The 20894-nt window shown below is 42.2% G+C and overlaps 2 protein-coding genes across 2 annotated transcripts in view; one reads left to right on the plus strand and one right to left on the minus strand.

The window, feature by feature from the left end:
• CATSPERE (catsper channel auxiliary subunit epsilon) overlaps window positions 1–10733 on the minus strand; it is a 52645-nt gene extending 41912 nt beyond the window's left edge. The window contains exons 1-6 of the mRNA XM_024576079.3: window positions 10494–10733; window positions 8268–8316; window positions 7626–7699; window positions 7301–7370; window positions 5627–5697; window positions 656–680 (exon numbers count right to left, since the gene is read on the minus strand). Of these exons, the coding sequence (XP_024431847.3) occupies window positions 656–680; window positions 5627–5697; window positions 7301–7370; window positions 7626–7699; window positions 8268–8316; window positions 10494–10558 (354 nt within the window). The 5' untranslated portion in view covers window positions 10559–10733. The remainder of the gene's footprint in view (window positions 1–655; window positions 681–5626; window positions 5698–7300; window positions 7371–7625; window positions 7700–8267; window positions 8317–10493) is intronic.
• A 2121-nt stretch (window positions 10734–12854) lies between these two features.
• ADSS2 (adenylosuccinate synthase 2) overlaps window positions 12855–20894 on the plus strand; it is a 38448-nt gene continuing 30408 nt past the window's right edge. The window contains exon 1 of the mRNA XM_024576121.4: window positions 12855–13132. Coding sequence (XP_024431889.1) covers window positions 12950–13132 — 183 coding nt within the window. The 5' untranslated portion in view covers window positions 12855–12949. The remainder of the gene's footprint in view (window positions 13133–20894) is intronic.

Genomic DNA, 20894 nt, shown 5'->3' on the forward strand with positions numbered 1-20894 from the left:
TGAAGTAAGAGCTAATAATATTCCTCTGCACACCCGAGGGGACTGTGAGCCTTTCATAAGAATGCTCTTATATCTTTCTCTGCATTCACAAGTAGACACAGCACCCCACCCACTCACACACTCACACATTTAACAAAAGTGAAATCACACTACACAGGTTATTCGTAACTTCCTTTTATCACTTGATACACCATGCCATCTCGTTAGGCAGAGATCTAATTCTTTTCTTTCTTATTTATTTTTTCTCGAATAGACAATTTATTCACACAATTAAAACAAATTATATTAAAAATACAGTGAAAACTGTCTCCTCCCCCCCATACTTCATCATTCATTTCTGTAAGTTCACTACACCCTGCGAATAACTACTCTTAGTAAGTTCTTGTCCATATTTCTATCAAATTAATGTGCATAACCAATAAAGATGTTTTTTCTCCATAGAGAGAAGGTCGGAAAAGGTAGACCTTGCGGACCTCCTGAAAAGGTGGTGGACCCCTGAGGGTCCTCACGCCATACCTTGAATACCACTGGTCTAAGCAGCTTTTGTTGAAAAATTCTTTTGGAAAATTTGTCTTCTGGAAAATATAGAATATAATCTGGAAATATTATAGTAGTCATAAAAGAAGGATGTACAAAATTAAAAAAAAATTTTTACCTGAACTAAAACCTCAGGGTAATTTCTGTTGGGAAAAAGAGGAATCATATTTTAGTAAACAGTATGCTAAATATTAGTTTGAATATTCTACTTTCAGTATACGTGTCTGTAATCTTGGAATATTCTCTTTATGTTCCATTATAGATACATCATGAAATGCTAAATGTAAAAAAAGCCACATGTGTTTACAATGAAATATAATCAGGATGCTCATGTGTCATCACAGAAGGCTGAGGGGCTTGAATCTGCATGCTTCCTTAACAACAGTTCAAGTTCACGTAGCAAAGACGCATGAGTAATCTTTAACAGTCTGACTTTATCATTCCTTGTCCACAGCAATAGAAAAGCTCAACAAAGCCACAAGATGGTTCTCTGAAAAGATTAATAAGTATAGAAATACCCCTTGGAAGAAGAACAAGGCAACAGAAGGGAGACACAAATAAAAATGTTAGCAATGTTAAGACACAAAACTACAGCTGCCTCAAACATGGAACAAAGAGTAAGAGGACGTTACAGGCAACTTTATGACACTGAAATTTTTACTAACATTGCTAACTGAAGATGTTAAATTCCCAGAAAAAATACGACTGGTGAAAATCAGATTTGAAAATCAATATGACTGATGGAAATGGATTTTACAAGAATTAGAATTCCAAACTCTCACAATAACCATTAAGTCGATTAATAGCTAGGAAATCTTCCTGCCCCTAACCCCACCCGAAAAATCTAGATTCAAGTGAATTTCTATGCTAGTTTCCATCAAATACTCAAGGACTATGTATTTCCAATCTTATGCAAAATCTGTCACAGGAAAGAAAAAAAATGTTAACTTCCATGATGAAGCTAGCATAGCCTCGCCACCAAAGGTAGAAAGGTATGGTGTAAGGGGAGTAAAATCACAGGCTAAGCCCACTCATGAATATTCACACACAAAACACTAAACAAATACTAGCAAATCAAATCCACCAACGTACAGGAAAGATAATTCATCAACACCAAGTTGGATTATTCTAGAAACACAAGGTGAGCTTAATACAGAAATATTAATGACTTATTCACCAGATTAATGTAGTCAAGGAGAAAAGCCATATGAACTTTTAAGTGGAAGCAGAAAAAACTTCAAATAGATCTCAACACCATAATTGAGAAAAATTCATAAGAAAAATTCACCGCCAACTTGGGATAAAAGGAAACTTCCTTAACTGGGTCAAGGTTAACTTGTAACCTGTAACAAATTATGCAAAATAATGAAGTGATGACAGCCTCCCTTTGAAGACCAGAAATAAGAGGAGGAGGCCTGCAATCATCTGTCTGGGAAACACCGCATTCCGTCCGTGCAGCAGGGATAAAAAGAAGAAAAGGCACATGTATTGGAAAAAAAAATAAACATCATTTTCAAGTGATATGATTTGTAAAAACTCCCAGAGAATATATAAATTATTAGAATTAATATAAGAATTTTGCAAGGTTGCTGAATATAAAAATCAATATTCAAAAATAAACCGTGTTATATACAATAGGAAGCTCTGGTTAGAATATGCAATTCAAAAAATCTGACCATTTCTAGTAGCAGCAAAAATATAAAGGACCTAAAAATAAATCTAATAAAAATATCCTGGCACCCGTATGAAAAATTACAAAGTTTTATTGGCAGACATGTAAAGGAACCTAAATAAATGGAGAGTTTTGTATTATTAGTGAGCAAAAAGACTCTCTAAATTGATCAAAATATTTAGAGAAATTATAAACATCCCTACTAGGGTTTTTGTGGAATTTTGTGGAATTTGATAAACCAATTCCAAAAATTCATAGGGAAGAAAAACAGGCCCAAGACATCGCTGAGAGACTCCAGAAGAAGGATTAGACGCAGTGTTGGAGTGGGCTGGGTACTTGCACTGCCCGTTATTAAGATTTTAGAATAAAGTGATTGTAATGAAGATGATGTAGAATGTATTCAAGGGGAGACAGACAGATCAGCTGAACAGAATAGCCAGCCTGGAAGGAAACCCTTGCAGACTTGGAAAACTGACCTGCGACAGAGCAGGCATTACAGGCCAATAGATTATTCAACAAATGGGTATGAAAACTGAATCACCCATGTAGAAAAAATAAAGCTGGATTCCTATTGTGAAGCACGTACAAAAACTAATTCCAGGTGGATTAGGGACGTAATTGTGGAAGGGACAACTGTGTTGAACTTTTAGAGAACAATACAGGAGACTAGTTTTTATGAAGTTGCAGGTAGAGAAAGATTTCTTAAGTAGATTAAAAAAGGCATAAAGCCATAAAGGAGTTTATAAATTCATCTACCATCGTAAGAACCTCTGTTGTCAATAGAGATCATAAAAAGTGAAAAGCTGCATAAAGTGGTTAAAATACTTTAAAAAATATATGATAATGTCCTGGTAATTCAACTATAATGAAACTATGTTATGACAAAAATAACTCAAAAATAGGTAGAATGCCCATTTAATAAAGAGGGAATCATATAAATGAAAAATTCCTCACGAATACATGGACATGTGCTCAATAGTCATCAGGAAAATGAAAAGAAAAAGCATAATGACGCAATTTCACACCTACTAGATTGGAAAAGATTAAAAAGTCAGATAATAGTAAGTGTTCATTGGGATGCAGCACGAAGGGAACGTTTGCCCACTTCTGGCGTCACGTAAAACTCGGGCAACCTTCTCAGACGAGGTCGGGCGTGTTCAGGGCGGCGTGGCCGCAGACTGGGCAACCTTTGCAAAAATCACTTAGGCATTACCTAGCAAAGCTGGGCAAGTGCTTGTCCTAACTTCGGGCAATTCTACCTTTAGGTGTGTACCTCAGAGGAACTCTCACTCCTGTGCGTTCGATCGGAACTTCCCAAGCAATGATGGATGCACAGGTGACTCCAGGATTTGTTAAAATGCCCGCTGTGATCCAGCAGGTGAGGAATGAGGCCTGAGCGTCTGCATTTCCAACAAGTTCGCAGCTGGTGCGGGTGCTGCTGGTCCTGGGACCCCCCTTGGAGTAGGGAGGCCTTGTGTTGCCAGTAAACGCATTGGCCGCAGAATGAGCCAAAAATATCACTGAGGATTCACAGAGCAAGAACTAAAGATTCTCATTGGAACATGCATGAGCCTCAGAAACATAATGTTTAGAGAAAGAAGCAAGGCATGGGTGAATATATGTTTCAATTAAATAACACTCAAAAACTGATAAAACTAAACAATTCCTTGCAATCAGATATGGTAATCTATAGAAAAAGCAAGGAATCATTTCTTATACAATATTCAGGATGGTGGTTAACTCTTGGGGAATGAATAGGGTGTGACCAGTATGGACATAAAGCATATTCTAAGGTTCTGTAATGTTCCATTTGTTGACTCGTGTGATGGACACATGGGTATTAGTTTCATTTTTATTCTAAATGGGGTTTTTACAGGTGATAGGTTGTCAACACTTTATAACTGGTATAACAGAAAACACTCGGCTCCCCCAAAAGTTCTTTCTCTCTTTGGGGCTAGCCCGTCCCCCTGGGGAGGAGCTGCCTCTGTTTCTGCTTTCATGGAGGGAACACATCTGGATCAGGCCAGCCTGCCGGCACATTTCTTTCACCAGCTCTTGGGGCTCAGGGTGCGTGACTGAGACTGGAAACCCACAAACATGGCTATAGATGCTTTCCTGGTAGATTCACCTCTCTGATGGTCCCCATGATCTCTCCTCAGAAGAAGTAGCAAGGAGTCCATGTGACCACAGAGGCAGGTTTATCCTCCAAGTCAGCGGTACCAGGAATTTCCCCCCCAGAGTTTTCCATGTCTGTTTCTCAATTGGTTCAAAACCCACAGGGAGAAAGCTGGTGATTGATTGGCATCCCTGAACCCCCAACGAGAATGGAGGCTGCCAGCTTCACGAGGAGCGGACACTCAGTCCTTGCTTTCTGGTAAGACTCTGGGAAGGTGGCAGTAATTCAGACCTCAGTGTGTACTCCTGGAGGGGCTTGGGACATCTAGTTATCAGGACTTTCGATCCAAAATTGCACATAAAGCTGCTGAGCCGTCTGACCCTAAGGGACCGTGTGAACCAGGACAATGAAACTATCAGCAGAAACGATGCTTTGCTGAAGGCGCCAGTATTTGGATCTCTTCTGCCTGGGTCATGGGCCAATCCTCACCTAGGCACTGCGGCCAATGACGTGTGGGGTTATAGAGTTAGCATGATATAAAAATTACATGAACTTAACCATTTCATCACAGCGTAGGGAAGGGATAGTTCCCCCAAAGGAAGGGATGTTAAGTAGATAAAAAGAAATAGGTACATTATAGTTACCTGGTGAGCAGAGACCATGTGAGACAGTTCTTTGTATCCTATACAGCGCTGAGGATACTGTGTTGACAATGATGCTAAAAGATTTTCTGATTCGCTGATGTTTTTTACCAGCTGAATGATTTGATAATGCAGTTGATTATTTTTCCTTGTACCAGTTTCCCTTTCTTAGTTGTATTCACTCACTCTCATGTTACAGTGGGTTTGAAGAGCTATCCAGGACAGAAAGTTATTTTGGAATATAATGTAGCTAACAAATAAATGAACCTTGTAGTCTGAAAAAACAGAGTCGAATCCCAATGCTTCTTTTAGTGGCTGTGTGTTTTTGTCCAAAGTATTTAATCTATCCAGCCTTACATTTTCACATTTATAAAATAAAGATAATAATGCTTACATTTGTGTGGTTATTATGACAAATTGAGAGATAATTTACATAAAGCAGAAGCAGTATATGGTCAAATGGTGGCTGCTATTGTTTTTATTGTTTGTTCTTCAGTATAAGTTTGGCAGTATAGTTGAGGATATTTTGGTTGATGAATGAAAGCTTATATGGAAACTATAATGTAGACAGCCCATTTGTTAATTTTGTTAATTAGAACTTAAAGCTAAATACTCTTTAAAGGCTTTAATCACCTTTATATTCAATATTGCATTACTTACATAACTCTGTAGTACCACAGAAAGCAAGTATTGGAACTGTCCACAAATAAATAGCGTTCTTCTTCTAAATCCTAAAAGCAAATGCAAAAGAAACTATGATATGTGAAGTTAACTTTAAACCAAATACTAACGTAGATACAGACATCAAAGTCACAGAGGAACTCAGTTAATTACCTAAGATTAGAGGAAGTATAATGAATACATTTCAGAATAGAATGAATAAATATTCATATACTACTAGTTCAATTCTTCTCAGTTACTCCCTGTAATTAAGAATTGACTCTCATGGATGACAAATTTAGGTGGTTTATTGTTTCTATTACATTTGATTTTGTGGAATAACACGAGATATATGCGCTTTGCCCCTGGTTCCCGAGTCTTTGACGGTGACCCCTGACGCAGAGCTGCTAGATCTCCTGTAATTTGCTGAGTGTCCTGCCTTTTTCCTCATCGAAACACAGCTCATTTAATTTTCTTGTTGAGTGGTTTTCAACCAGAGGCGACTTTCCTCGCCAGGGGACACTTGGCGATGCCTGGAGGTGTTTTTGCATTTCAAAAGTCATGTGTCCTTGCTGAAAGGTCAAAGATCTGATGACACTAGACCTCAGTGACAAAGATAGTCCTGTACAGGCATGTACTTGTGTGCGCGTGTTTTCATACACAACACATTTTGTAATGTTTATGTGGGCTTCCAACATGCGGCAAAAGGGAGAGAAATCCTGGACTTCCTCAGAAATTGTGTTCACGAAACTTAAAAAGCCAAATTCAAATAGGTTTCAGTCTATAGGGGTTAAAACATGAATTCATACTCATCTGGCCTCTCCCACATCACTCTGTCTATTGTTTCCTGAAAATCAAGATTGTTAATTAAAAAGAAGGCACTAGCCCCAAAGTACAGGCAGGAGGGGTGACACGGAGTTTCTGTGGTTCCTGGGGTTACACGCTTGCGTGGTGGCATCTGCTGTGGGGCGGGGGACCAGTGCTTTGTTACTAATGAATAAAGCGTCAGTGTTTTAAAATGCTTTACTGTTTTGGTAAACTAGAGAGGACTCGACACCACTTTCATTTACTAGCACTCACATGTGCTTTCTTGAAGAAAACATAGTAGAGTAAAACAACACACCTTCTGGAAATGGCTCTTACCCCTGGGTGTTGTCACAAGAGATTGTCTCATGAGACCCTCTCAGCCGGGAGGAGCACTATTATTGTTGCAATGGGAACTGGGGCTTCAACATACTAATAAAAAGACTAAGGTAAAAGGCATCATTTAATAACTCCTCATTTGCACAGATATATCTAAAAATCAATGACATTGATAGTAATTTTAAAATATTTCCTATTGCCCTGGCTGGTGTGGCTCAGTGGATGGAGAGCTGGCCTGCGAACCAAAGACCAAAGGGTCTCTGATTCGATTCCCAGTCAGGGCACATGCCTGGGCTGCAGACCAGGTCCCCAGTAGGGGGCGTGCAAGTTCCTCTCCCCTTCTTTCTCTAAAAATAAATAAAATCTACAATCAATCAATCAATCAATAAATAAAAACACTCCTTATTTACAGTTACAACTTACACTATTTAAAACAGGTCGAAAGCACCAAAAAAGGGCAAAATAAAATGTAACATGGATGATTATTCAAGTTTAGTAAGTCTTAATAAGTTATCATTAAAACCAACTTACCGGGCCTGTAACAATCGGTTTTATAATCTGAATACCAGGAGAAGGGCAACGCAGTTCTGTCTTGGGTGAGCTGGCATTTAAAGAGAACAAGAAAGGAGATACAGGTAAAGATGCATGTGAGGTTAATAAAAATTTTCCTGCCGCTCTTTAAGCCTAAAAACTTCAATTGTATGCTAATAAGAAAAATAAAAATATAACAATATTTGATTTCTGTCCTATTTTCAAAGTGATTTTGTTTTTCTTGGAGTCTGAATGTCCACACCATATGAATGCTTTGTTACATGTAAATACACGCATACATTGACATTCACGACAAACATATTACCTTTTATTTTTCACAGAACAAGTTTCTGGCACACTCCACTCAGAAAACAATGTTCCTTCATACTCCAACTTAATCTAAAAAATAAGATAAAATAGTTCAAACAAAAACTGTACTCCCAAATTTTCATCTCATTTTTCAGAGGTAGGGTTCAGTGTTCTGGGTCCTTACTATTTAAAGGAAGACTAATTAAAATTTGATTTCTTTGAAATTATACAAAGTAATATGACAAAGGAAAAGTAACTTTTCTGAAACACTTGTAGCCTCCCCTCCAAATTATAAGATTTTTATTTTATTTTATTTCAAAAATAACATATTAAGTATCTAGGAGGTGACTGGTACACTAGTAAGTTCTGAGGATTAAAAAAAAAGATAAATGAGACATAGTCATCCTGTCTGTATTTTTTTGAATATTAAATAAAAAATTTTTGAATATTAAATAATAAAACAACACTACTTATTTTTGCTACTTACATATGTAAGGACTATTATTGCAGAGGGAGGATCTCTATTAGAAAGATAAATGAAATGTAGGGTATAAGATAAACATAAAAGAATGACACTGTGCTATACAACTGAGTATAATTAACTCTGTTCTAAGGTAAAAAAAATACTTAAACATAGTTTAAAAAATTCAACACTTACAATGCTTCTGGTACTAAAAATGCGGTAGTCTGGGCTATTCGTGTAGTATCTGTGGAGGAAAAGGTCAAATGTGAACACGAGCCCTAATTTCCCCTCCGAAGAAGAGGGGCCCTGTGCTTGGTCAGAGCGTGCCCCCCACTGCCAAGGGCTTTACATTTCTGCCCAAGGATCTTCCTGCAAAGCACAGTCAGGGCTGAAACAGGATTATCCGTGAACTCTACCCACCACTCAAGGGGTGTCAGGATTGGCTCAGTATCTGAAGACACTAGAATGAGAAGTACAGATTTCCCTCACCTAGTGATGGGGTTACCTCTCAATAAACCCCCTGTAAGATGAAAGTAATGTAATTTGAAAATGCATTTAATACTCCTAACCTACCAAAGATCATTGCTCAGCACCCTGACAGTAGCCTACAGTTGGGAAAAATCATCTCACATAAAGCCTATTTTATACTAAAGTGTTGAATATCTCATGCCGTTTATCATGCATGTGGCTTTCACACCCCCATAAAGTCAAAAAACCCCTAAGTGGAACCATCGTATGTCGGGGACTGCATGTAAATACTTTTACATCTTGTTTTTGTTTTGGGGTGAAAACTGCTGAAGAATATTGGCTGCATTGCCTTCCCTTATAAACGGCACCAAAATAAAATGAATGAAGATTAAAAATCCATGAGGCAGCATTGCTTGTTTGAAACACTGAAGTAAAGAGCAAGTTGCTGCGAGTCCTTGTTCATGACAACGTCCTCTGTTACTCAGGGCACTTTAATATCCGTCTGTGGGATCTATCTAAAGCAGCGTTGTTCTAAATATAACGCAACCCACGTCACAAAAGCAAGAAGAAACCGGCGAAGTGGACTTTAGTAAAACATTTTGTTGGTGTGTGCCTTCCCCTGCAATGGCAAAGTTGAGCAATTAAAACAGATTGTATAGCCTGAAACGCGGACGTTACCCTACCGCTGGATGACCTCCGGTGTACACGTAGTTTCTAAACTCCCTGAGGTCACAGGCCGTCCTTAACAAGATTCGCTACCACGATTTATTTGACCCAGGGTTTGTCGCCCATGTGCTGAGCGCACATTGGATACCACCCCATGAGAGAGGTTTTCTCATCTTCTTTTTTTAAAAGAAGACTTTATTTATTTATTTTTAGACAGAGGGGAAGGGAAGGAGAAAGAGAGGGAGAGAAACATCCATGTGTGCTTGCCTCTTGCACACCCCTCACTGGGGACCTGGCCTGCAACCCAGGCACATGCCTTGACTGGGAATTGAACCGGTGACCCTTTGGTTTGCAGGCCCACACACAATCCACTGAGCCACATCACCCAGGGCTCATCTTTTATAGAGAAGAAAACGAAGGCTTACAAAGTTCTATTAGAATGCCACATTTTTGCTTTCTCGCTACTGCACTCCCCTTTCCAATGGCGTCTCACTATTTGACACCAGCTTGTGCCCAGTGAGGTGCCCTGGACCCCTTTCCTCGGAAGCCTGTTATGGTTGGATTTATTGTTGGTATTCTTACATTTTAACGTTGGAGGGCAATCACTACTGTCATAGCAAAACCTCCATTAAATAGAATATTCGCCGAGTGTGGTTTTTCTGGTTAACCATCCTTATGTTAACCTACGTCGAAAATATTTCTAAAATATTTGGGTCCGCTTTCCAATTCAGCAGTTACCCGATACTGAACAAAAATCTCGCAGACCTTTGCGTTTTCATTCCTCAGATCAACTCACTTTGTACGGGAATCACATCTCCTTACATCGTATCACGCATTTTCTCATAAATCATTTAACCACCCACGACCGAGCTATCCTAGTGAAGTGCGCCGCACCCCCCCCCCCCCTCCCCCCGCGCCGCCCCAACGTCTTGTGGCAGTTTTGGGTCCTCATTTCTCCGCTCCCCTCTGGCAAAAACGGAGTGCATAGGAGGAACCGGCTTTAAGGGTTCACGGGAGCCTAGATGTCCGAGGACAGCGCCGCGAAGTGACCACATCTCTGCAGCAGCCAAGCGTCCTGCCAGCGTCCCCTCCCTTTCCGCCTTCGTTCATGGAAAACTTTCAGAAGGGGGCGGCTGGGCGCCGGTGCTTGCGTTTAGGGAACTGCGGGAAGAGAGGGAGGTCTGCACGGGCTATTTCCCGAGACACTGAGGGGCTGGGTGGGACCCCTGCTCCGTCCCAGGGCCGCCCCCGCCCGGTGCCCGCGTCCACGACTGGCGGCGTGTCTACCTCCACAGCGCCGAGCCGCAGCAGCTCAGCCAGGATAACAGCACCGCCACTCTCTGGGCTGCCATGGCGGCGCCGAGACCCTCCGCTCAACGGCCCAGGCCTCGCCGGGCCGGGCCTCGCGTTCCCCCGAGGGGGCGCCTGCGGACCCCGCGGCGGGAGGCGCTGCAGGGCACCGCGCTGCGGGGCTGGGTGCGGCCACTTCACCGGATTGCAGCAAGTGCGCGTGCGTCTGCCTGCCTGTCAACTCCTAGGAGCCTGGAAATTGGATGTTGAAGTGGAAAATAAAACCCAAATTTTAAGTAAGGTAGAACCATGCTTTTTTTGAAGTGAACTAGCAAAACCACTTCGGATAATACTAGTTGACTGAATGAAGATAAAACTTTTCAGTTAGTTTATCTTCTAGCCCAAATCTTCCTTGTGACTGTATACAACCACTGCAAAGCAAATAACCTACGTGCCAGTGATTTACTGGCTCAGGCGCTCCATAAATGACTTCTAAGTTGAACAGAAATGACAGTAACAGGTGCTTATTGAGCACCTACTGTATGCCCAACACTATCTCGTGCACCTGGGTACAAAGAAGTGGGATAGCATTTTGGTTTACAAAGGGGTTTGTGATTTTGTGGTGAAGCCAAGATAAACACCAAAGTTATCAGTATTATAATTTGTGTTTACTTGTCGGTAGACCAAATAATCTGAATCCTGAAGGACTGCAATTGTATCTTTATTTCTCCTTACGTCATCAGTGCCCAGCACAATCTCAGTTTATAGTAGGTACTTAGTGTTTACCGACTTAATGAATTATTGAATAAAAATAATAAAATGCTCCTGAGAACATGATTGCATTTATATGATTTGGGAGCTACTACATTTTACTTGTTTTTAAAAAGATTCTTATTTATTTATTTTTAGAGAGGGGGAAGGGAAGGAGAGAGGAAGAGAAACATCAATGTGTGGTTGCCTCTTGCACACCCCCTACTGGGGATCTGGCCTGCAACCCAGGCATGTGCCCTAGCCTGAGAATCACTGGGCACGGAACCCGTGATCCTTTGGTTTGCATTCCGGTGCTCAATCCACTGAGCCACACCAGGCAGGGCTACATTTTTTTTTTTAACTTCTATGTCTATTCCATCTTAAGATTTTATTTATTTATTTTTAGAGAGAGGGGAAGGGAGGGAGAAAGAGAGGGAAACATCAACGTGTGGTTGCTTCTGTGTGCCACAACAGCCAGGGCTACGTTTTATTTTTTTAAGTATGTATTTATTATTTTCTTTTTTTGTTGTTGTTAGTATTTGGGAGACACTATACTTAATGCTATTCTACGCCCACTTTTTCCCCCCGAAGCAACTTTATATCAGAATGATATGTCGTAGTTCATTTGTATTGCCGTTGGAAGAACATTAGGACAGCAGTAGATATACCCCAGAATCCAGCTGCACCTGAAGCGCTAACGAGAATGGAATATACATCCAGAAAAAGACTGAGCCGTTGACTCGGACTGCCTAAGATAGCAATTGAACCCTTACTAGAACAAGTTAGCTTTTAAATCCTGTGAAATAAGGATAAGATAGTATTACCTACCTCACGTGCTTGTGGAAATTAAAAGAGCTAAGTGTATCATAGTGTCTGGCATCAGTAATAATACACTCCTCCCCGAGCCTCTGTCACTAAAGTGTAAAATGGGAAGGGGTAAGACTCTAGTTGATCTCCAGACTTTCAGATCTTACACCCTCTACTTTATCGCTTTGCTTTTGAATTGACCCTTTTCCATCCCTTTCTGCATCTGTTCTTACTTCTAGTCCTTTTCTTTCCAATTCGAAACCTGTGTGTTCCGATTCCACCCCATTTGTATTATGAAATTCTACCCCTATATTTTGTACACACTCCCATCCCTTAATAAAAACAAATCATTAAAGAATAATTTACAAATGAACGCTTTCAGAGGCTGAAACTTGCATACAGCAGACGCTATGGCCACAGACTAGGTCACTTAAGCCCAGAGTGTTGCATGCCGGGAGTTGTAGTCCAAACCTCCAGCGCTCACCTCCGCGCCTCTCCAGTTTGAAAAGGGGAGAAGCGAGGGGAGGCAGAGCGTTGAGGCGGCCGCGCGCCCAAAGCCCCGCCTCTGGCCCTTCCGCTGTCCGGGTTCGTTCTGGAGTGGCGCGCCAGGTGGTGGAAGGCACGAGGCCTCGGTCCCGGGTGGCGGCGGTTGCCGCCACCAGGGCCTCTCCTCCGGGCGGTGCTGTGGCTGCAGGCCTGAGCAGGGCAGTCGCGGTTTCCCCGCCCCCCGAGCGGGGCGGGGCCTGGCCAGAGGGCGGTGGCCCCGAGGGGCGGGGCGGGGGCGGGGCCGGCCCCGGCTCCTTCCTCTGCATGTGGCTGGCGGCTGCAGAGCAGTTCCGTTCGCGCACTCCTCGCAGCCCGCGTCTCCTTCGGGTTCTCCTCGCGTCACTGGAGCCATGGCGGTGGCCGAGACCAACCCGGCGGCATCCTCCCTGCCCAACGGCGACTGCGGCCGCCCCAGGGCGCGGCCCGGAGGGAACCGGGTGACGGTGGTACTCGGTGCGCAGTGGGGCGACGAAGGCAAGGGGAAGGTGGTGGACCTGCTGGCGCAGGACGCCGACATCGTGTGCCGCTGCCAGGTGAGGCGACCGGGCTCCGACGGGAAGTCGGGCCCAGAACCTGGATCCTCTGTCCAAAACAGACTGTCACCTTGAGCTTCCCTCCTCCTGCTGTGCGCCGCGGCGACCGGGAGAAATGGCGGGAGGTCGGGGACCCCTGACCCGGGGTCTCGGGCGGCGCGGGTCGGGTGGCCCTGGAGGAAGATGCGGCTGACCGGGAGCCTTCGAGAGATGCGCGGGGCCCGGGAGGAGCAGTTTTCGGTCTGGGGGCCGGGGCTCAGCCGCAGCACTGGGGCCGGCTTGGGGATGGATGCGGTCGGAGTTGGAGGGGCGACCGCCCGAGGCCTGCTCCTGGCTGCGGGCGGAGACCGACCGAGCGGGCGGCATCCTCCTTCCCGTCCCTCGCCCGGGGGAATCGAGCGGGAGCGCTGGTTCCGAGGCGCCCTGCCATCCAGGTTGGCCGTCTCCCCCACCTGCAGGCTCGGAGGTAGCAGATCTTAGTAGCTCCCTCGCGTCCACTTTGTTGACTCGAGAACCCAGCCCTGGGCTTTGGGCTGTTTAATGGCCCCGTTGTTTTACTCTGTACCCTGTATGTTAACGTAGAGGGGAGATTATTTTTACTTGTTGGTCCCAGAGGACGGAAACCCGGTTCTTTGACCAGCGAGGCAAGGAAACACTGCATGGATGTCAGATCTGTTATTTGGAAATATTTGCATTGCTACACTCACAAGGAAAGTGAACTTTCGGGAAATAGAATGGTAATGTACTTCCTACTGAGAGACACGTGGTTTCAGTGTAAGCTTTCTTCCTATTTGTCCTTGGCTTTGGTGCAGCCTAGAGGCCCGGCCTTGGTAAAGGCCCTTAGATAACTATTACAAATTTCAGAGCGAGAAATAGTTGAGCAATAACCAGTAATTGTAAGGTAACATTTCAAGTTAACCGCTGTCTGTTTGGTTTGTAAAACATTTCTTCGCGAACAAACATGACACAGTATGAGGATGCTGTGTCGTTTATGTTCTAACAAGTTAGTAGGCCTGCTTGGTGGGAAGCTTTGTACCTAAAATTGAATAAATACCATTTGAGCATGCAGAAGCAAGGTAGTAAAAAGCTAAATACAAATATTCTGACTTGCCTTTTTTTTTTTTTTTTTGCATCCAGACATCCACCCTGCCTGTTCCTCAGCTAAGATAGCAGTTGCCCAAAATGGCTCTTAGTATTGCTCCCAGCAGCTCTGCCTCCATTGCAGTCTTCTGTCCCTCCACCCCTGCAGCAACTCGTCTCCCTTCCTTAATAACCCTCCCGAAGGTGTTGGCATTGAACTGCGGCCCCCCACTGCCTCGGAGCTGCTCCAGGAGCCCAGCCTTCACCTTCCTTTTGTCTTCAAACTAGATCCGGCTATGCTGTGCGGCTATGCTGTGCGGAAAGAAGTTGGCGAAGGCCTAGCTCTTGCTGGGTGAAAGGGGAGAGAGCCTGAGGGCCTGTCTCCTGCCCTCTCACTCCTGACCATCTTCCTTATCTGGAAGTAATAAAACTCAGGTTGAGCTACATTGTGGCTTGTCAGAAGGCTTTGGGAATGTTGTCATAATAACATTTATTACTATCCCTTTGAAAAATAGTGGAATTAGTTTGTAGATTGGGGATATTACTATGTAACTGTCAAAGTAGTCTTGAGGAGGTCATGGACCAATCTACTCTGATGCCCTTGGGAAGTCTAGAGAGAAGACATTGAGAAGGAGCCAAGTTTGGCTCTGGAATGTTAGCTGAAGATAGAGGAGAAACATATGAACAGACTTGTTAGGTAGGCTTTCCTCCCTTGTAAACTTTGGACTTAATACTTCAATGATTCTAACTTATTTTCCTTCAGTGCCTTTAAAGAGCTCATATTTTGAGCTTAAATTGCCCTGTTTGACGATTCAAGTTTTGTGTATCATTGAAAATTTGTACTGTGTTAGAATTTAATATTTTTGTCATTTCCCATGGACTCCAATTTTATACAGATCGTTTCTCTAGAAGTGGTGTGTACATCATGTATCCCTGTTTCAACACTGTGGGAAGGGGCCCGGCATGGAGCATGTAGTCTAGGGGACAACCATTATGGAAATAGGTATGGCCAGGGTGGGGGTGGACAAGGCTGCCAGGTGGACTATTACTGCTTTCCGCCCTAAGTCCTCTCAAAGTAAACTATCATACTTTATTTCCTTCCTTTTGTTGAGTAGAAATGACAGAGGTTTTTAACTATTGCAGTTTACACCAGGCCTTAATTAAGCAAGGGCTTGTTTATTGTTCCTGGAGAAAGCAAGTCTGTAGTCTTGGTTACAATACAGACTTGAGTGAAGTGGCCTGTGATCAGGAATGGCTGGAACAGTATTCCCTTTCTTTGTGTTCCACCCGTCACCCCCCGGGGTTTTAAAGTTAATATAAAGAGAAAACATTAACTGAATTTAATTATAAAGGGAAAGTATATCCTGTCACTTGGTATATATTAAAGCTTGCCATAAAAGTAAACTCAATGGGAAAAATGTTAATTTGTAGCTAGAGGCTATTATATCTGCAGAAGGCACTGAAACCAGCTATTAATAGGTGATAAAGAATTGTAAAAGACACACCAGCAGCAAACAGACTTTCTCCTTGAACTAATTGGAAATATTAAAAAAGAGAGTTATTTAATGCCTTGATGTTACACAGCTAAAATGATTATTTACCAAATCACTTACCATTATTTGGGAGATGGTAGAGAATTTGCATTTAAGGTAAATCATTCTCCTGGGTTTATAGTAATTGCTAATTCTGTGTCTGCTGACCATCAGGGTTGTTTTTTATACACATAGTTTATAGTATTTCCCAACTACATTAGTGTATACTAGTTGTTTTTTTTTTAATACTTGGTTAAAACTTGCGTTCTTGGATTACAGTGCTTTCCCTACTAGTAGCGTGTTTTCTCAAAAAGAGGGTTTGTTTCTTTTTTGTTTTCTTCCATAGTACCTAGTACTATGTGAGGCAGAGGAAGTAAATACTCAGCATTTATTGGGTGATTGCATCACCCCAGGAGATTTCTTTGAAATCACTAGTTTAACTCTGTCTTGTACATTACTTTAACACCTCCTGGACAATTTCATTGACTGTTAGAATGAGTTTAAGGTGGAAGCCCCCACATTTCTTGGATTAATTTAGTATTTGAACTAGTATTTTAAAGTGATATTTCTTGCATCCGTGAGAAAATAGATAACTGATCATTTATTTTTGGTCTGTTTCCTCAGTATATATCAGTTGAATACCATGCAATTACAGTAAATAGTTTTTCTCTGCTGAGCACAGACAATAGATCTTAAAGTCTGGTCAATGTGGATGTCCCAAGGTGTTTGCTATTTAAGCCTATTTTAATATACCATCATCTCTACTTTTAAGGCATAAGATTTTAAATTATATGGGATCATCTCAGTGGTGTCTGACCAATATTATTTGTTTTCTAAATGTTGGTGGGAATGGGTGGGTTACTTGGATAGTTTCAAGTATCTGTAGGAAAAACTGTTGTCTAGAACAAATCTAGAATGAACTGGTAAACTTAATAGCTTACTTAATGTAACTGGATACAAATGTAGCTGTATCACCCTTTGGGGACTATGTCAGACTTTGACACCAAATATTAATGTGGGTGAGCTACGTACTAGTAAGTGAAGCTTGGTGATTGTTAGAATACTTTTACCAGTGGGAAACCCGGCATTGCCTAGTGAAGGCAGTTGAAAAGAACAGTCAACCGACGGCAGTACCCATGGCTACTCGGGCTCCGAGATGGGCCGCTTCCTTACACTGAACGAACTTTTAATCATATTTAATTCAGTGTAATATAATTCCTGCTTAAAAAACAGGGGGTCTCATGAAATTTTTAATAACAGGGTTTTTGTCTGTATCAAACATTTTATTTGTGAGAAAAAACTTTTGTTGACTTGACATCTACCATTTAATTTCAGTGCATTTTAAAGAAAACATTCACAATTGTAGAGACTACGTGAGCTTTTATAGAGCATTTACAAAGAGTTGCTTGGCGCCGTTGGTTTATGCATTTTTTTGGCTGCATGTCTGATCCTCCCACCTGTGACCCTGGTCATCTCTGATCAGTGTCGCCGTGGGTGTTCACATTGCTCAGTGGGTGTTAATTGATAAAAAGTTGGGAACCTAGAGTCTAAAGCTTCTTAATTAGGAACGTGAGATCCTCCAAGGCAGTGGCCCTTCCCACTTCCACTGTGAGTTGTCTCGTAATCGTAATTTAAGGTGTAAAATACGGGCACCTGTCACTCTTGTGACATTTATCTGTGAATGGAACTGTAAGGGAAAGGGGGCTACCTTAAGCCTTTAGAAGATAACGGAGCGATGCGTTTGAAGGTCTCTGCTAAAAAGAAATTCAGGTACCCTGCATGCATTTTCCTATCTGCTGTGCCTGGTTACTATCGAATAGTTTAATTCGATCAACTCACTGGTAGTAACTTAATCTGCTCTGCCTTAAAATAATAAGCTAATTGCAATGATCTGAATGGCTTCACAAAAGAGAAGCCATCCTTGTTTGTAATTACTTTATTGCTGTGGATTGACAAGGGTTTTAGTTTTGGCAACAGTGAAATGTTTTGTCCGGAAAGAAAGGCACAGTCTTACAGTTTCTACCAGAAAGCAGCCCAGGTAATGAACGTTGACTCAAAAGACTGTTAGGTTCCTAAGAAGCTGGAAGACTCTGGACAAGAAATAGCCTTTTTTTTGTTGTTGCTGAATAGTTCACAGGCATTGGGTGTGAGGCCTTGCTGCTCTCTGCTGTAATGCACAGACAGATTAGAGGAAAAACTGACTTTTTTCCTGTGGCGAACATTGGATATATTTTTATCACCCTGTTGGAATATATATATATATATATATATATATATATATATATATATATATTTCAATTTTATTTTGTGTTGGTTTCAGGTGTACAGTTTAGTGGTCAGTCGGTCATGCACTTTAGACAGCGTCCTGCTGGTATTTCTAGTACCCCAGCTGGCATCATTCATAGATACTGCAATATCATTGACTGTATTTCCTATAGTTAGTTTACTTACTTCTCCGTGACTATTTTGTAAGTATCAATCTGTGCTTCTTAATCTTTTCACCTTTCCCCCCCAGTCCCCCAATCCCCTTTCCCTCTGGCAACCACCTGTTTGCTCTCTGTGTCGATGAGTCTGTTTCAGTTTTCTTTGTTCATTTATGTTGTTTAGATTCCACATCTAAGTGAAATCATACGGTGTTTATGTTTCTCTGACGTATTTCACTGAGCATTATACCTCCTAGGTCCATCCATGCTGTCACAAATGGTGAGATTTCATTCTTTTTTATATATACATATATATATGAACATTACTATTCAATATAAATATGAATATATATACACACATATATGTATAATACGTGTGTGTATGTGTGTGTGTGTGTGTGTGTGTGTGTGTGTATATACCACAGCTTTTTTATTTACTTGTCTGTCGATGGGCACTGGGGCTGCTTCCATAGCTCGGCTATTGTGAATAATGCTGCAGTGAACATACGGGTGCTGATGTTCTTTTGAGTCAGTGTTCTGGGTTTATTCGGATAAATTGCCAGAAGTGGAATGGCTGGGTCATAAGGCAGATTTCTTTTTGATTTTTTGAGGAAATGCCATACTGTTTTTTTTTTTAAATTATATTTTATTGATTATGCTATTACAGTTGTCCTGATTTTTCTCCCCTTGCCCCCCTCTACACCCAGCACCTCCCACTCCCTCAGGTAATCGCCCACCATTGTTCATGTCCATGGGTCATGCATGTAAGTCCCTTTGACATTTCATATAATAATGGTTTGGTGGTGACTCCTTTAGTTTTTTTCTTGTCTGGGAAGCTCTTTATCTGTCCTTTGATTGTAAATAATAGCTTTGCTGGGTAGAGCAACCTTGGCTGTAGGTCCCTGCTTTTCATGATTTTGAATATTTCTTGCCAATCTATTCTAGCCTGCAAAGTTTCTTTTGAGAAATCAGCTGACAGTCTTATGGGAGCTACCCTGTAGGTAACTTAACTTCTTTTCTCTTGCTGCTTTTAAGAGGCTCTCTTTATCTTTAACCTTTGGCATTTTAATTCCAATGTGTCTTGGAGTGGGCCTCTTTGCGTCCATAGTGTGTGGGACTCTCTGTGCTTCCTGGACTTGCATGTCTATTTCCTTCACCAAATTAGGGAAGTTTTCTTTCACCTCTATGATAAGAATGTTGGACCTCTTGAAGTTGTCCCAGAAGCTGCATACACTATCCTCACATTTTTTTTGGATTCTTTTTTCTTGTTATTCTGATTGATTGTTTTTTGCTTTCTTATGTTCCAAATCATTGATTTGATTCTCAACTCCATCCACTCTATTGTTGTTTCCCTGTAAATTGTGCTTTATTTCAATTAGGGTATCCTTTGTTTCTGACTGAATCTTTTCCCCCCTCCTGCAGGCCTGGAGGTTGAGGTGCTCACTAAGTTCCTTTAGCAGCCTTATACCCAGTGTTTTGAACTCTGCATATGTTAAATTGCTTATCTCCATTTCGTTTAGCTCATTTTCTGGAGTTTTGATCTGTTCTTTCATTTGGGCCATGTTTCTTTGTCTTCTCGTTTTGACAGCCTCCCTGTGTTTGTTCCTATATATAAGGTAGAGCTGCTTTGACTCCATGTCTTGGTTGTGTGGCCTAATGTAGTAGGTGTCCTATAGGGTCCAGTTGCACAGCCTCCCCTATCATCCAAGCTGGGTACTCGAGGTACGCCCTTCATGTGGGCTGAGTACACTCTCCTCTTGTAGCTGAGCCTTGGTTGCTGTTGGCAGATGAATGGGAGGGATTTACCCAGGCCAGCCAGCTGCAAGGACTGGCTGTGACCACTGACCACCAACGTCCACCCTCCATGGGGGAATCAGCTGTGCAGAGGCAGGATGGTGGTGCTCTGATGTGGTCTGTAGCTGTCCACTGGTGCGGTGGCCCTAGGGTTTCCTGGATGGTGGAGGCCAAGGTCAGCCCCCACCTGTGTTTTGTCTAGGACCACCCTGCCTGAACTCCAAAGCAATATTTATATTTATATTGCTTTATATAAGAGATGGCTGCTGCTAGTGCTGGGCCTGGGACTCACTGAAGCCAGCTGTTGCTTGTTTGATAGGATTTAGGAAGTTGTGAAGCATGAGCCAAGACCAGTCATTCATAATGGAAAAGCAGCTTGGGTGGGCCGGTAAGTTGGGTGTGGCTGTCTCTGGGGACCTCCAAGGCTGGTCAAAACAGTGTTAGCCAGGTTGATGGAGTCTCAGATATGTCACCAGCTTGCTGACTCAGTCTCAATGGATGTGGTTTCTTAATTCCATAATTGTCAGACTTCCATTCAACTCAGTTTCTGATGGTTCTGAGTGATGGTCGTTCTGTAATTTAGTTGTAATTTTGTGTGGTGTGTGAAGAGGCGAGCCTTGTCTGCCTACGGTGCCATCTTGACCAGAAGTCCTCTGTACAGTTTTTTACTGTGGCTGTATCCATGTGCATTTCTACCAACCGTGCACAAGGGTTCCCTTTTCTTTACATCCTCACCAACACTGGTTTGTGGATTTAATGACAGCCATTCTGACAGGTGTGATGAGGTGATGTCTCATTGTGGTTTTAATTTGCATATCTCTGACAGTTACTGACATTAAGCATCTTTTCATGTTTATTGGCCTTCTGTATGTTCTCTTTGGAGAAGTATCTTTTCAGGTCCTCTGCTCATTTTTTAATTGGATTGGTTTTTTG

The sequence above is a fragment of the Desmodus rotundus genome, chromosome 10, assembly GCF_022682495.2.
Source record: "Desmodus rotundus isolate HL8 chromosome 10, HLdesRot8A.1, whole genome shotgun sequence".
Classification (NCBI taxonomy): domain Eukaryota; kingdom Metazoa; phylum Chordata; class Mammalia; order Chiroptera; family Phyllostomidae; genus Desmodus; species Desmodus rotundus.